Source organism: Pseudochaenichthys georgianus, chromosome 5, assembly GCF_902827115.2.
Source record: "Pseudochaenichthys georgianus chromosome 5, fPseGeo1.2, whole genome shotgun sequence".
NCBI classification, from domain to species: Eukaryota; Metazoa; Chordata; class Actinopteri; order Perciformes; family Channichthyidae; genus Pseudochaenichthys; species Pseudochaenichthys georgianus.
In genome coordinates, this window is record NC_047507.1 from 23,140,381 (window position 1) to 23,157,717 (window position 17,337).

The 17,337-nt window shown below is 39.2% G+C and overlaps 2 protein-coding genes across 3 annotated transcripts; both read left to right on the top strand.

Moving 5' to 3' along the window:
* The first annotated feature begins 400 nt into the window (after positions 1–400).
* LOC117446742 (insulin-like growth factor-binding protein 6) lies at positions 401–2,978 on the top strand. Of its 2 annotated transcripts, XM_034083116.2 has the most exons (5): positions 401–534; positions 901–1,174; positions 1,594–1,622; positions 1,710–1,829; positions 1,932–2,978. In XM_034083116.2, the coding sequence occupies exons 1-5, from the start codon at positions 532–534 to the stop codon at positions 2,034–2,036; spliced, it is 531 nt and encodes a 176-aa protein (XP_033939007.1). In that variant the 5' UTR covers positions 401–531; the 3' UTR covers positions 2,037–2,978. The 2 variants fall into 2 exon arrangements, with proteins under 2 accessions (XP_033939007.1, XP_033939006.1); XM_034083115.2 differs by lacking the exon at positions 401–534 and having other exon boundaries at positions 586–1,174.
* Positions 2,979–3,825: 847 nt separating this feature from the next.
* LOC117447236 (phosphatidylinositol 5-phosphate 4-kinase type-2 gamma-like) lies at positions 3,826–13,598 on the top strand. Its single transcript, XM_034083917.1, has 10 exons — positions 3,826–3,975; positions 4,058–4,155; positions 5,241–5,337; positions 6,493–6,642; positions 7,877–8,023; positions 8,315–8,353; positions 10,755–10,868; positions 10,946–11,204; positions 13,078–13,181; positions 13,316–13,598. The coding sequence occupies exons 1-10, from the start codon at positions 3,826–3,828 to the stop codon at positions 13,394–13,396; spliced, it is 1,239 nt and encodes a 412-aa protein (XP_033939808.1). The 3' UTR covers positions 13,397–13,598.
* The last annotated feature ends 3,739 nt before the right edge of the window (positions 13,599–17,337 follow it).

The window sequence follows — 17,337 nt, forward strand, 5'->3', positions numbered from 1 at the left end:
GTAAATAATATTTATTAGTGTTAAGGTGGAGCTAGGTTTTCATTGTCATAATCCCCTTATAGGTTTTGTATATCAAATATACAGCGTTAATATATAAAATAACTTTTCCTTTTGTGTATAAATATATGAAAAAAGTACTATATTTACTTGAGAAATGTACAACTGTAAAATTACAGTGAAGACAGCGCTTGAATAAATGCTGATGGCTTAGCTTCTTTATTTTATGTTGTGCTTTTCCTTGAGGTCATTTCAACTACAGCTACTGGTGGTATTACATTGCATACATGCAGGTTACATAATTCAAATTGATGTTTGTTTTTTATGATGAAAAGCAATGATTTAAAAGCCTAAACGGATAATTTCTCATCTGCTGAGCTGTGATTGGTTGGTTACATAAAAGTGTCTCCTCGGTTAATAAATTATCCTCTCAGTGGGGAGCAGGCAGAGCAATGGAGTAGCATACATAGCAAACACTTGTGATTTATGTGGTTTTAGAAACACATTACTATCCTGCAGGATGACAGACAACAAATGGTATGAGCATGCGTGAGTGAGTTTTGGATAGAAGGGAAACGGGGTGTGCTCAGCTGTGTGAAAACAAGAGGGAAAACTAACATTCTCCATCACGTACCCTCCCATACCTTTTCCCACTGGTTTCAACTCTTTAAAAGCTGCTGCCAGTGTTGTCTCTCAGCCTCATTATCACTTTGCCTGGGCTTGAGGGAATTACTATCCAGCTTTCTAAACACAGGCACACTTCAGAGGGATTACTTTAGGATAGAGAGGGATCAAAAGTCCTGATACAACGAGTACATTTGTAGGACTGTTACCTTATTCGTGGACAACTTCCAGTGTGAGATGCTTCTGTGTTTAAACATCCTGTTGCTGCTATTCCTCCAGCCGGCTCTGTCGTCCCCAGTGCAGCTGACCACCCCGTCCAGAGGATGTGCCACCTGCAAATCAAAGTCCACACAGCGTCAGCCGGTCGTAGCTTTAAATGCCACCGCTCTGGCCATTGGAGAAGCTTGTGGGGTTTACACTCTCAGCTGCGCCCAAGGTCTGCGTTGTGCCCCTTCAGAGGATGAGCCGAGGCCCCTCCGTGCCCTGCTCGAAGGCAGGGGGGTCTGCAGTAACGCCAGCAGCACCAGCCCGACTGAAAGTGTCCCAACAGTAGGTAAGACGAGATTCAAGAAAGTGAGGTTCATGGTGTATGGGTTTCACCAACACTGACCATTTGCTGATTAGTTCGTCAGGATTTGACACCAATTATCAACAAGTGAGCATTCAGTAAATTCCTGTGAAGAGTTAAGAGTGGAGTGACGAGGACATTTGAACAGAAAAACATGTTTTTACACAACGAGTTTCAGCAAAGGAGATGTTTTTATGGCTCAAAGGTCGCAGTATAACTAATGATTCTCAAGATGGTTTTTACTTCATCTAATAGTAATTTTAGTATAATTATTGCTATTAGATAACTGTGAGTAAAGTGCATTCAAGTTGTTGAGTAGTGGAGAATGGAATGACTGTTGTTTGATTAAAGTGTTTACTTAAGAAGTGATCAAGGCTAAATGTGTTGTCTCTATTTGATCCTAGCTCCAGCATCTACTGAGGATCCGGATGAGGTAACAACATCATTTTTACTGATTGACCTAAAGAATGCTGAGACATGAATTCAGTCAGGCACTCACATGTGTTTTCAACTCTTACAGCATCCATGTCGTACATATATAACTACACTTATCGAAGGTCATGATGCCCACGTATTTAAGAAGGATGATGATATTTACATGCCCAACTGTGACAAGCGTGGTTTCTTCAGAAAGAAGCAGGTGAGTTTGCAAAACGAGAGGAATAATAAAAAGCCTTTCCTACGGATGTGTGGTTGTATTCCCAGCTGAAAAACTATATTTCTGTTTGCTCTGTTTGAGCAGTGTATGTCTTCTCGAGCTAAGCGACGTGGCAAGTGCTGGTGTGTGGATCAGAAGGGTGTGGAAGTCCCCTCAAAAACGAAACAGAAGGGCCCCCTGAGTTGTTGAATGGCATAAAGTCCACAATAATGAATCACAGGAGGCTGAAGCTTTATTGCTAAGGCGAGATAAAGATGAAGGAACACCAAACAGAGGAAGCTCATCAGAGTCTCACATTTCATTCTCCACCAGAAACAGCTCTCCACCAATGAAAAGCTGTTTCCAAATCTGGTGTAACTTTGTCTCCTTGCGCCCTCTACTGAACATATTAGGACTGTTTTAATTAGACATTCCTTTCATTTCTGCTTATGTGAGATTTAGATCAAATCTATATCTACATGTTAAATTATCCATCCATTATGTTAGTTGCAAAAATGCCCCCAGCGGTTAGAGCGTCATATTTGTGTATAACATTTTAGCTTCATTAATATTTCGAGCCATCAAACATTATCAGGAAAAAAAATGTTTGTAATAATGTTTTATATTTGTATATATTTTCAGTATTTGTTTTTACTTTGAAACCAATGTAATTGTATTACTGTAATTACTGTATGTAATCCTATTTATGTTGCTTTGAATATGATATTCTATTTATATTAATATATCTAGTAAGTAGATAATTAGACTAAAAGTCATGTATCAGTGGTTGCCCATTAAAGCAGACACTTAAGGTATTATTTTAAACAAAACGTGTGTTTTTATTACAGAATTAGATGGGCATTATTATTATTATGCTTTTTTGGCTTTCATGAAGAAAACGTGCCTCGAACAATAAGAGGAGGTGTGTTTAAGAAAGGTTCAAACTGACACTGATGGGCACTATTGCAAACATGCCCACAAGACACTCGATGGATGCTTTGTGGATTTTGTGCATTTAAATAATAAAACATACAAGTCATGCAAACATGTCTGTTATTGAACATAAAGGAGTTTGAAGGTAGAACAAACCCAATGAACTAATGTATCAATATTGGATTGATGATTTTGCTACAATAAAACAATTTGACAGTTTATTATCTTCACTTGCGAGACATCAAAATTGAAATAACTGCATATGTTTCCATATCATTAACTAAGGTGTTTAGTACCTAAGCATTACGTTTTTGTTAAGACAATTATACTGAAAGGTGTTTTATGTTATCAACCTCATCTAGATGAATGGAGTTTAATAACATAGTTTATAAACCTTACGACAGTGGTTACAAGTCATAAGGCTGCCAGGCCCAAGATAAATCTAAAGGGATGATTAAGTGATAAGGGGTTCTTCAAAAATCCTTAAAATTGAGCAACATGAGACATTTATTTATCATTTGTCACAAAATGATTGTATTAGTATTTGTGAGGAGGTATATTAATGATGAGGATAATGACTATTATCAGTGTTAATATTATAAGTGGCCAATAACACAACTCATTATGTTATACATCAAATAATCTGCAGTGATGTCAAATAATCTGCAGTGATGTCAAATAATCTGCAGTGATGTCGTTGGCAAAAGAACCCATTTCAAAATAAAATCCATACTCAAGTGAAGTAGCTTTAGTAGAGTACTTGAGTTAAGCTAATGCTACTTTCCACCACTGAAACCAGTCACACATCACGTGCATGAGATGAGTAAAGATTATTTCTGAACATTGCTACATTTTACCGACTGTAATGCTGATTTAGTTCCGAGTTTTGTCGGTGTTTAGTTTCATAGTGGCCCTGAATGGAGCAAAGCCTGTGGAGCAGGAGGTGTTCAGTCAGCAGGTTGCTGCTGCAGAGACAGACTACAAGGCGGACTTTAGGCTACTTTACATAGACAGGACGCCACTACAGATACAGCTCACCCTGCTCTCAGACTGAGATACAGGTGCCATGTCTTCCCCCGGAGCCACCTCCAGCTCTCTGAGCAGCCTGGCGCCCAAAAGGAAGACCAAGAAGAAGCATTTCGTGCAGCAGAAAGTGAAGGTTTTCCGAGCCAGTGACCCCGTGCTGAGCGTGCTGATGTGGGGCATCAATCACTCGGTAGGTACATGTTTTTTTAAAATAATTTTAACATATGAGTGAATATGTGTTGATTTACTCTTCATCCATTGATCATAAGCAGATTAACGACCTGAGCCATGTGCCTGTACCTGTCATGCTGCTCCCAGACGACTTCAAAGCCAGCACCAAGATCAAAGTCAGCAACCACCTCTTCAACAAGTACTGTGCTCCACCCAAATCTGTCCGTCTCATTGTAGGAACCTTCATCCTGCTTCCTCTGATTTGCACAGATTTATTTGTGGCCCCTGATTTATATGCTGGCCTGTGCTTAATGGAAATCGCAGTCCTCCCTTTAGAGAACAACAATGCTTTTACTGCAGTAACAATAACTTAAACACTGTTACAACCATTATTACTTACAATAACTGCCCAAACAATATGATAATGTTGCTTGGCTAGGGGATGGTGCCAAGCAATGTATGTCATTGTAATGTAAAATAATGAAAGTGTACACCAGCTTTGGGAATGCATTTTTCTTTTATTTACATATTTAAGACAAAACATTGTTTAATTAAACCCCTCAGATCATGTTGCACTCGCAGAGGATGAGCAATAATAAGAGAAAGTATAACCACAAAAAGCCTTTTTTGAATGGGAACTATATGAAAGCGGTGCTATTCAGTTTCCATACTAATAGAGTGTAGAAAACTTGAGGCTTTCAATAATCCCTTAATCCATCCAGGAATCCAGGTTGTGTAAAGATTTATAAACAGAAGTGGGGAGAACAACACACTATCTTTTCTCAAGCTAAAAATTACTGTTACCTTGGTGAGATTAGTTCAAGTGTGTTTCATGGTGCTTGATGTAGAAAACACTTAAGTGAAACAGCAAGGCATAAAGAGAATTAAGTCAAATAGTTTGATAGTAACCCATGATGCAGTTGTCAATTTGGACAATCGAAAAAGCAGCATATTGTAGCTTTTAGTGGTATTATATACTACAAAGCTACACTATTTGTGTTAAATAATGAACACAATTTGAATTGGTTACCGTCTTTGTTTGGATCAAATTCATTTTGTAAGAGAATGTCAGTCAAGCATAAGCTGAAATGTAATCATGTTACTTTTGGGAACAGAAATAACACATTTGAAAAATGTATTCAAAAAATATGTCTTTTATGGAAACATTGGCATCTGTTGTGAAGCTCCCAGTCAACAACAGTTGCTAATGATACGCTGAGTGAAGAATGCTGCAGCAGCAAAGTATATCAAGCTGCATTGAATCCTTTTATGTTTCTCTTTCAGAGAGAATCTTCCAGGACAGTTCAAATTTAAAGACTACTGCCCGCAGGTGTTCAGAAACCTGCGAGAGCGCTTCGGTATAGAGGACCAAGATTATCAGGTAAAGCTTCAAATTCAATGTAAATCAGCACTGGATTGTGCGAACAAAAAACCATGGACAGAAAAAACAATACCTTCCCTAACAAGATCTAACTATATGGAAAATAGAGACACAGTATTTCATGAACACTGAGCATAAAGGTTTTTCAGTGTGTGATTTCATAAAAAACAGACAATTCGCTGCATCAATTGAGCTGCTCCCTTCTAAATTTGCATTCCTTTGTGTGATATTTGCATGTGCCAGGTGGCAGACAGAGTTGTCGTCTGCTCAGCGCACATTTGCTTAGCCCACAATTGCTATGTGAGGCATACTGTATGTGCTGATAAATGTTTAGGTAACACTTTCTACAAAGACCATATCTATAATGTATCATGAGGGCAGTCTTAGTGAATAGTAATGCATGCATAATAATTCATGACTACTCTAACACACTTAATAGTCTCTGATGCAGCATATCAACAGCAATAAAATATTATAGATGTGTCTTATAATTGATTATAAATTAAAGTGTCTTATGGATGCTAATGACTCGTTCTAAACTAGAGGTTGACTGATGGGCATATAATGTTATGACTATTTATACCGACCTATGCACACCTCAGTACTCAACTCATAGTCTGCTTTAGTATCAGAAGTGATCGTTGTATATGTACAGTACAGACGTATTGGTGCATCTATAATAATGTTTCATCAGAAAGTCATAATAGCTGGTGGTAAATAAAGCGAGACGCATTTGCATGCATTTCATTTCATTAAATAATCTATGCAGAATTATAAGTGATTAGCATTTTACATGATAATCAATGATTGACCGATGAATTTGAGGCTTATAGTTCCTTTTAAGTCTCATCAATAATGTTTAATGAATGCACTCTAGAGGTGGTCTTCATAGAAGACCACATTTGTAAAGTGATGCAGCAAATGTCTTGTTACAAAGTGTGCATAAATACAAAATGCTTCCAAAGTTATAGTATGATAACAATAACATGAGTATGCCTTGTATCTTAAAATGTATGTTTGCTTTATAAATAGTGTTTCAGTGTAAAAACGGTTGTAAAACAGGACACTGGTGTAATGGAAGTAAAGGTTTCACTGACTTGGCAGATGTATTGTTCGTTTCATCTCTCATGTTGCCATCCTCTCTCTCACCAACAGGTGTCTCTGGCCCGCAGTCCTCCACTAAAAGACGAGGAGGGGCAACGCCTGGAGCTGCTGCTGACATCATACGACCACACATTGATAATAAAAGAAATCTCCAGTGAGGAGGTGGAGGAAATTCACAACATCCTCTCTGAGTATCACCAGGTAGGACTAACTCAGGGGGGGCGGGAGCTTACCTATGGTAGGAGGTTTCCTTTCACAGTGAGAAACACATCATCCTATAGATCTACATTCTAGTTTGTGGCTAGTCAGTATAATCTGAGGAAACATTTCATTAGTCGCATATTTTTCCACTCCTTTGAATACCAGGAGCAAATGTGCTCTTTCTGTGATAACCCTGGTTGCCATGGTACTTTACAACATCAAAGCAATAGGACGAGCATTTGAATTTCAAACGGAGAGTTTTTTGACTAGCAGTAATGATAAATGACCAGCGCTCTCATTTCAATTTGAGTTGATAAAGATATAAGCAAACACATGCTTTCATGACTGTGTCTGCTTCTACTGGCCTTCATAATGAGAGAGATAGAAACGATAAACACATTTAACAGGAAATTATATTTGACATTACATTTTGGCTTAAAGAACCCTCAACATTTGAGTTCTGCGTATGGACTTGGTTATAGTTAAGAAATGGTTCCTTTAGTTTTATTCCAAAAGACCCTTGTTTGTAAAAAGAAGTCCAGTTTTACAGAAGTCTATAAGAAAAAGAACCTGCTTCTCACTTCATTTGTTACCGCGGCAAACATATTCCTGACAAGTGCATGTTCTCACTTGCTAGTTTCAAGGCTTTTGTAATGCAACGTGATGTCTATTTTGTAAAAAACTGTAAAAACAGTATGTGCTTTAGGGCATGACTACCTTGTGATTGACAGGTCTCTACCACCGAGCTGTCTGTTTTTTTGTCTTAAAACTTTAAACCTTTCGCAGTGTAATCAAAAATTGTTGTTCAATGTTTCATTGTACATTGCTCCAGCGTCCTGTGTCACTGCTGGTTCCAAAAATAAACAAGATGATGGCAATGGCCAAAATAACAAAATCAAGGCTTCAATACAATAGTCGACAAAGTCCAAATGATGTGTGACATTACAGTGACTCTGACAACACCTTATTTACAGTCTATTGTTGCTATCCGTATTCTTCTTCTCTGCTTTTCTTGGTGATTTTTTTGTTTCTCTTGCATGACTTGCACCTGTGTACAATGTAATTATCTGAAACCATTGGCAGGACTTTGCATTGCACAATATAAACAAAACAGTGGCACACATCCTCCAAACATTTATGTATTGTCTTATATTTTTATTTACTTATCGCATTGTGTTGATGCATCCTTAATTTCCCCAAGATTCATTGTCTTTTCACTGCTGTTCCCTTGTAGCATATCGTCACGTGCCACGGCAGTACGCTGCTCCCTCAGTTCCTGGCCATGTACAGAATCACCGTGGAGAGCGAGGACACATACCTGCTAGTAATGAGGAACATGTTCAGCCACAGACTGCACGTACACAGGAAGTACGACCTCAAGGTAAATCCTGGCTTAAACTGATGAGGATTCAGAAACTACTATCAGTATGGACTTTCTGTTGACACTGGCATGGTGGGCTGTTGAAGCATCTGTAGTACATTTCAACTCAGCTCATTTTGCCACCTGACTGCTGAATTGTATGTAAAACACTGACTGACAATGGTCCTGTGATTGATACAAACTAAGCCAGAATGACAGTTTAAGAAGTTATGTGTGAATGTATATGTATAGTTTCTGTAGTATTTTGGCTCATATGTTAACTTTGAGTGAATATGTCTTTTCTTTCCTCAGGGGTCCCTGGTGTCTCGTGAAGCAAGTTTTAAAGAGAAGGTGAGATCGAGAAAAGGAAAAGGTCGAATGATAAGCTCTAGTAAACTCTGCATTCTTATAACCAGTATAGCACCCCCCAAGCTATGTATCATAGCTTAGGCTCAGAGAAAAAGTGCTGCCGGGATAATGTATTTTTGTAGGTCAACACAGAGGTCAGCATAGCACTGGTTGCCTAAACGGAAAGCCATAGGTTTGTTTTGATTATTTCAAAATAACACTCTCCGGCAAACACAAGTAGATGTGTATATGATAATGACAAAAAAATATCAGCAAGATAATCTTCACAAATGAACACCACTTCATTTTCAAAGCATAATACCAAACGTATGTGTGTAACCAAAAGCCTCTACAACTGACAACGTAACCTGACGTGGACAATGCTTACTTAATTACAGTTTTTAAAACACTTTCCTGAAGCACTTTATCTCAAATCCTTATGTTACTGGCAGCATGGTGAGGGCTAACGATGTATCAATACAGAGCACAGTTTGGCTGCTGATATTTCACCCACAATGGATTTGAACTTTCAGAAACTTCAGTCAGATAAAGGATAAATGAGTCAGACCATAAATAAAATGTTAACTAAACAACCACGCTCTCTCGAACCCGGGGAAGGAGAAGGAGCAGAGGGTTAACAAGTGGCTGCTCCTTCGGTTGTTTTGTTAACAAGCGAGGGTTGGCATCCCACTCATTGCCTAATGCCTACACGATGTTTATTATTGGCAGTCTGCTGAAGGAATGCAGTCAGGTTTGAGTTAAATAATCAGCATGAGTGTTGTCTTGTTTAAAGACTGTCTGTTGATATCAATGCCACAGAGAGAAAAAGTAATGTATGACTCACATCAACCTGTTCTCTTTAATATAATTGAACACAGACTAATGAAAACATAATGGATTAAATCCTGCAACCGTAGTTTAGCAATAGTAGATACAATGATACATTTGGCACAGCTACTGTTTATGGATTGTCTTGTTAAAGGAAAACGTTTTGAAAGATAGGTTAAGTATTACTTAGACCACTAAAAAGATTTGCTGGTCTTACATTCTTTAAAAAAAGAGTACTTCATTGACTTCTCTGGAGGAACTCTTCAGCCAACTTTGCCTCAACAGAGCAGGCAAAAAATAATAATTGCAGACTCTTCACACCCTGGACACTTCCTGTGTGCTCTTCTGCCCTCCGGTAGACGCTACAGGTCAATTCAATCAAGAACAAACCGACTGAAAAACAGTTTTTACCCCAGAGCCATACGAGAACTGAACACCGTCAAACGCTGAACTGACTGTTACAACTTCCAACTGCACTACTTTTTAATAGTTGTATTAACTTATTAACTGATCGACATCAGAGATGCAAAATATCATCCCTGTGTTTTTTTATATTGTAAACTGTATTTAAATAATGTGCGGGCATGTATGCATGTTGGTATGGATGTGTGAGCATGTTTAATGTGTATATGTTTATATAGATATATATTTATTTGTTTTATGTGGAAATGCACTGCGAGGATTGCTTTTTTAAATTTCGTTGTACCTGGTGCGATGACAATAAAGGAATTCTATTCTATTCTATTAATACTGCACTCACATAAAAAAAGCCTGAATCCTCCATTTCCCATAAAGTAGCTCCCTTCAGATATTGTCAACTCAACGGGTTTTTCAGGCTCGTTGGTATTTCTCCTGAAGATTAACCAGACGTTCATGTTCAATTGCGCAATGCCCCTTTAGCAGTCCCCCAAACCAGCAGAGTGCTAATTTGGAAACCATAATAAGAAATGTTAGGAGCCTGGTAGGTGAAATAATTATAGTGAGATCTTAGAGAACTGTAATTAAATTGATAAAAGGTCAATTAAATCTATAACTCTTTGTTGCATGCTAAACGATTACAACGTAATGAGATGAATTGGCTGCAGCTGAGCCACGGGCCTATTTGTAGGTGTGGGCGTATGTTCATTTCCCCCCAGTTTGAAATGCTGTATCTCTAACAACAACAATCCAGAGGAATACTGTGTGAAATGTGCGACTGAGGGCAGAGTATGAAATCACATTCCCAATATTTTGTATAATATTATTGTTTTTGACACATATGAGTTTAATATTAGATGTTCAGATATATTTGCACAGAAATTCACTTAGCAAATAAGACTTTAAATAACATAAGAACCCCTCTGTTTGGCTTGACCTCAATAACTAGACTACAAAATAGCTTGGTAAATGGATCGAGTCTAAATAACTGCAGGAAACCTTTGAGCTTTCCAACTGTGTTCATTAAAACAAAATGTGGGGTATGATTATTTGACATTTATGTTGTTGGAAATTGCATGAGAAAACTGCTAAAGGATATTGTGATCTTTACGCTAAAATGTACATTTAACGTTTGATGACCATAGCTCTTTATTTCCAGGTGAAGGAGCTTCCCACTTATAAAGATGTAGACTTCAGGAATAAGATGCAAAAAGTGTATGTGAGCGCCGAGGAGAGGGAAAAGATCATGGACAAACTGAACAGAGATATCGAGGTAAGAAAACTGTTGGAGAAGCGACCATTGTTTTCTCATACGTAACTTGTTCACATGTACATGTCCTCTCACTGCAGTTTCTGGTGCGTATGAAGATCATGGACTACAGCCTGCTGCTGGGCATCCATGATGTTGAGCGGGCCGAGAGGGACAAGGAGGACGAGGAGGACACGGAGTCGTCCTATGAAGAGGAAGAGGTGGAGGAAAACGGCCTGGCTCACGCTCCATGCTCCACCTCATCTGGGGGTATCGGAGGCTACATGAACTCCTTCAAACCGATGGGCCCCGGCGAGTTCGACCCTTACGTGGACGTGTACGCTATTCAGAGCGCTGTGGGTGAGTCGGGACAACTGAGATATCTCTGCTGAGTTTAAGTAGGTCACACTGTTGTTAGAGAAGTCACACATCTGGTATTTATGGTAACTGTTATATTTAAAAAAGGAAAACATATATTTTGTTTGTAATACTTATGACAATATCATAAATATTAAGTCATGTAAATAATGAAGTAAATAAATGCTTGTGCCTTAAATAGTATAAATCCATCCATCCATCTTCTCCCGCTTATCCGTGGTCGGGTCGCGGGGGTAGCAGTTCCAGCAGAGAGCCCCAAACTTTCTTTTCCCTGGCGACATCAACCAGCTCTGACTGGGGGATCCCAAGGCGCTCCCAGGCCAGAGAAGAGATATAATCCCTCCACCTGGTCCTAGGTCTACCCCTTGGTCTCTTCCCAGCTGGACGTGCCTGGAACACCTCCCTAGGGAGGCGCCCAGGTGGCATCCTAACTAGGTGCCCGAACCACCTCAACTGGCTTCTTTCGACGCGAAGGAGGAGCGGCTCAACTCCGAGTTCCTCCCTGATGACCGAACTTCTCACCTTATCCCTAAGGGAGACACCAGCCACCCGGCGGAGGAAACCCATCTCGGCCGCTTGTATCCGCGATCTCGTTCTTTCGGTCATGACCCATCCTTCATGACCATAGGTGAGGGTAGGAACGAAAATGGCCCGGTAGACAGAGAGCTTTGCCTTCTGGCTCAGCTCCCTTTTCGTCACAACGGTGCGGTAAAGCGACTGCAGTACCGCTCCCGCTGCTCTGATTCTCCGGCCCATCTCACGCTCCATTGTTCCCTCACTCGAGAACAAGACCCCGATATACTTGAACTCCTTCACTTGGGGTAAGGACTCATTCCCTACTTGGAGTGGACAGTCCATCGGTTTCCTGCTGAGAACCATGGCCTCAGATTTGGAGGTGCTGATCCTCATCCCAGCCGCTTCACACTCGGTTGCGAACCGATCCAGTGAGTGCTGAAGGTCGCAGACCGATGAAGCCATCAGAACCACATCATCTGCAAAAAGCAGTGGTGCAATCCTTAGTCCACCGAACTGCAGACCCCCCCCCCCACGACTACGCCTCGAAATCCGATCCATGTATATTACAAACAGGATTGGCGGAGGCCAACCCTCACCGGAAATGGGTCCGACTTACTGCCGAGGACCCGGACACAGCTCTCGCTTTGGGAGTACAGAGATTGGATGGCCCTGAGTAGAGACCCCCTCACCCCATACTCCCGCAGCACCTCCCACAGTACCTCCCTGGGAACCCGGTCATACGCCTTCTCCAAGTCTACAAAACACATGTAGACCGGATAAGCGTACTCCCAGGCCCCCTCCAGGATCCTTGCGAGAGTAAAAAGCTGATCCGTCGTTCCACGACCAGGACGGAATCCGCATTGTTCCTCCTCAATCTGAGGTTCGACAATCGAACCTCAGATAGTATAAATGACTTGTTTTATTGTTGTTGTTGTTTTTTCTAAAGATATTGAAATTATTTATAAGAGAAGATAAGATAAGATAAAATAGACCTTCATTCATCCCCGTAGGGAAAACACGTTTGCATAGCAGCAACAGAATAAGAGTTCACATAAGGATTATAAGAATAAAGTAAAAAGGAAAGTAACCGTATGAATAAAAAAAACGAAACAATAATAACATAAGGTAAGCTGCATTTACATACAGACAGTAGTGCTTAGATGTTGCATGTTAAAGCTTTGATTGTGGAGCCTGATTGTTGTCATCAAAATCTCGTGAAAGTCTGATATTGTGTCACCCCTCGTTGTAATACACTTGAACCTCATTTAATGCTGGGATGCAGTAGATAAGGGCATGTGTGCATATAACTGGCTGAAGGCTGTGAATCCCTCCCATGTAGGTGCACCGCAGAGGGAGGTGTATTTCATGGGCCTGATTGACATGCTGACACAGTACGACACAAAGAAGAAGGCTGCTCACGCTGCCAAGGCTGTCAAACACGGGGTGAGAGGTTTAAACGGATTGGTTGGCATATTCTGTCTTTACATGTCTATCCTGTGAAGTGTTAAGGTTTGCTTTCATGTTTATTCACATATCTTTAATAGACTGTGTCTGTGTGTGTGTTTTTATTTATGCAGGCAGGAGCAGAAATCTCCACAGTTCATCCAGAGCAGTACGCTAAACGTTTCCGGGAGTTTATCACTAAGATCTTTGCTTAGTTCAATGATTCAGTAGACTCCCGTCCTCATGTTATACAACAGGAGTCTCACTATGCAATACTTATGCAATCTAGAATCAAATGAAGACACACTGAACTTGTATTGTTAGTTTTTAAATGATCTACATATCTTTTACGCTTAATATCACCCTGAACTGAAATATGGACTGTGCATTCATTTTGAATGAAGATCAGGCTTTGCATTCAGGAGTAAATGTCTTCTTGGCGTCTGGTCTTTTTTAATGGGTTTTCTTTTGTTTTCATTTGTTGGCAATACTCCAGCCCCATCACAGAAGAAAAGCTGAGATGATGATAAAACATATTTTCTCAACACAATAATTGTGGCAAATCTCTTTTGCTGCTGCTCGAGAAAAGTATGTACATTTTGTTCTTGATTATTAATTTGTCTGCCTATGTTTTTTTCTAGTGACAACACATTGCAACACAAGAATAATTTAGGCAAATATACATAGTCTGAATTGGGAACAATGCATTATTCATCTCATTGTCAGCACCAATGTGTGATTGAAGCTTGTAATAAACAATGTTATCTTACTAAAATGTTGCCATATGCAAAATTAAAATGAATAGCACTAAAACAATGATTGAAAGAACTGCCAGCTGTTGAACATTGCCTAATACTGACAGCTTTTTTAAAGAATTACCATTGTATGATATTTAGCAGTCTCGCAAAGCCAAATGTTGTTTATCATGATGTATTCTAAATTATGATTTGATGTGCTATGTCATATGGAAAATTCATAAGGGTTTTATCATCTATTTATCACATCAGTAAAAAAAATGCACCACTGCCATTTTTGGTGAATAAATTGGTTAAAAATAATCTGCTGAAGATTTAAATAAAAGAGGTTGAATGCCTATGTTTTGAAAGCCTGAAACTGAAAATAGTTACTTGCACAGCTCCAGTAGTGCTGAGGGCAACGCTCCTCTCCTCTCTGTGTTAAGTATGTATTGTGTGACATAGCAGTGCAATGCTTCAGTGGAAGACACAGCCTTGCATCATCTGAAAGGCACCGTAGCACACAAATTATTAAGCTGTAAATTGATCAAAGGGCTTTTGCCAAATCGTGTTGCTTAGATCTTACGGTGTATTTCTTATTTCGCCTTTGAATGCAATGAACAATTTAACAAGAACATGTACCCACATGAGTAAAGGATAAAAGGAATCACAAACTTCGTATTTGTAAAAGAGAAGGCAAGTTAAAGCTCATTGTGAATCATGGCAGTACATGTATTCCTCTGAAATGTATTCTCGGAGGCAAAGCATTCATTGTTGTCCTTATTTAGTCCCTCTGCCCTGTCCCAGTCCTCCTGGCACACATTCGCTCCCACAGTCTCCTTCTGAGATTATCTGAAGTTTTCACTTTTAATAAGTGAGTGGACAAACATGGCACCAAAAGGCTCAAGGCTTAAGCAGTGATAACAAACTAAGTTGTAGATTCATTTTTGACAGTAGTCAAACTCACCCTAAACCAGCAAACAGGCAGCAGCTTTGCCCTTCATGGCTCATGACGTCTTAGTTTTATTTTACAGAAACCTTGTCTCCAACTATTTCTGTAATATCTGCAGTACAATATTCACACGTTAAGTCCAAGTAACTTTCTGTCCGAACACATTTGACACTTTGAATTATTGTCTAAGCTGAAGTCAGCTTCTACTCAAGAGAACATTGTCTCAGCAATTTACAGCCCATATATTGTGTAATACATTTATATTTGCAGTGCTTTTAGATCCTGTCCCTCCTCCGAAACTGCTTAGTATGGATTCAGATTTCACACGGGTGCTGCTATTACTGGATTTTCACTGCAGTTGTCCACACTATTCATTCATTGATCATACTCCTTGACCAATTCAATAACACATTTATCATCTCGGTCCTCTCACATGGTGAAAATCCTTCCTATCTGAATCCTTTAACACTGCATTAATATTTTCTGATGTGAATTCTGGAGGACCTCAGGGCTCTGTTCTTGGCCCCTTTGCCTTTCTCTCGTTATAATCTGCCTCACAATAATACAGTCATCGAATCACATGTTGCTGTGTGTGTCAGTAAAAGGCGGTTAAGTTATCAGATTTGTGCGTTTCCTTTCTTTCTGTTTGGTACTTTCAGTTCAATAAACCATAAGCAACTGACATTGTATTTTTGGGATTCTTCATGATGTATCCCAACCAAATACTTTTGGGATATTTTAATATAGTTCCTGACAATCAACATATACTGTTATGTATTTCATCATTCTCCAGTGTAAGCATTCCCATGTTATGTCACCTTGTTTTTTTTAATGTGTTTTTACCTGTGAATCCACAAAACTGAAACTATCCACCATGGTCTAAAATGAGTTCATCGCAACAACCTAGAAAGAAGTAGGTCAAAGCCTGCAGAGGCCTTTATCATGAACTGGTTTGACCCAGAATATCTCACCATCAAATTCTTGTCGACCTTTAAGTGTTGGCCGCTCGCTGCTTGCTGCACCTGTCAAGAAATCAGCTCTCAACAGGAGCTGTTTGAAACACAAACCGTCTGCACAGCAGCAAATGTGATGCAACTATACTGCATGATGTTCCTGCTTGCTAAAGTCTCTCTCACCCCTGTAAACGGCTGTTGTTAATTTGGACACAGCGAGAAACTGAGAAAATCCTAAAAAAAATAATTCAGCTAGCCTTTTGAAGCCCAGACACAGAGAAAACACACAACTCTGTACCAAACACCACAGCTTGGGCAGAAGCCTTAGTGTATTGATAATGAATGCTCTATGAATAATTGCATGAGTAAAAAAATACAAATGAAGAGATGCTTACATCACGGACATGTACACTCAGCTGAGTCTTTAGATCAACACAAAATTACATACAGTACTGCAGGAGGGTTGTTTTTTAAACATTTTTTTTTTAAACTGGGCAACATTCCTCTATTTCATGTGGATTTTCATCCACTTACAAATATATTCATAGACATCCAAAGTCCCAGTTTTATAGATCAGAACCTTTGCAGAGCTTGAATCTATTAAAACATACTTTCTATTAGTCACAGCTGGAATAATATTAGTTAATAAAAAAATGAAACACCCCAACAGTCCACCAATACTGCATCATCACTGTTTGAGATAATGAACTCATACCATCTGTTTTGTATACATTCAATCAAAATCAAGGCATTTACACATCTAGTATTACACTGGCCTTGATGATGACCTGCTGCTGGATTCATAATGCACACCATCATGTACAGTGCTCATGTCACACACAGTGATACAAACATAACATAGACATCTCAGTCTTGGATGTCGAAGAGTTAATCAGGTGGTTGTTAAAGAAAAACCAAACCAAGACGCTGTACAGGATTTTTCTGAACAGCTATAAGTAATTCCTTTGAGTTTTTTACATTTGACACATAACCAACTGTACAAATCATACAATAACAATCTTGAAAATGAAGCACTTTTACATTTTTAGAATTCTATTTTTATCAATGCATTTCTATACAGATATTTTAATTATCTATAAAGTGACCTCTCAGCCACAGTCAAGTTTATATATTTTTTACTCGAACAACATTTTAATTTTTTATTTAACGACTGGCTGTGTTTAGCATAACACAGTATATGCACTCTGAATTTAAAAGTGACATTCTTTGTTAATAAAGTTAAGAAGTGTTCATGTGTTTAGCGTTAACTTCTGTCTATGAAATCGTAAACTTATTGCAGTTCTTTACTTCTGGGCCCGAGATGCTCAGATAAGCTGTTTGAGCCAAAGGCAAATTCCCATTCTTAACTGAGCGGAGAATAAGGTTGAATATCGACTGCATGATGAAATATGAATCATACCGGCTGGTACACAGTGCAATACATTCCTAATGAGGCATCTGAATGTAACGTCATGTCCTTTTATCTTATGTAGAAAGTGTAGTAAGGAAAATGTATC

Coding starts and splice junctions, on each gene's coding strand:
- LOC117447236 (XM_034083917.1), top strand. CDS start 3,826: ATGTCTTCCCCCGGAGCCACCTCCAGCTCTCTGAGCAGCCTGGCGCCC. Junction 6,643..7,876: donor TCCTCTCTGAGTATCACCAG/GTAGGACTAACT, acceptor GTTCCCTTGTAG/CATATCGTCACGTGCCACGG. Junction 11,205..13,077: donor CGCTATTCAGAGCGCTGTGG/GTGAGTCGGGAC, acceptor CCTCCCATGTAG/GTGCACCGCAGAGGGAGGTG.
- LOC117446742 (XM_034083115.2), top strand. CDS start 859: ATGCTTCTGTGTTTAAACATCCTGTTGCTGCTATTCCTCCAGCCGGCT. Junction 1,175..1,593: donor TGAAAGTGTCCCAACAGTAG/GTAAGACGAGAT, acceptor ATTTGATCCTAG/CTCCAGCATCTACTGAGGAT. Junction 1,830..1,931: donor GTTTCTTCAGAAAGAAGCAG/GTGAGTTTGCAA, acceptor CTGTTTGAGCAG/TGTATGTCTTCTCGAGCTAA.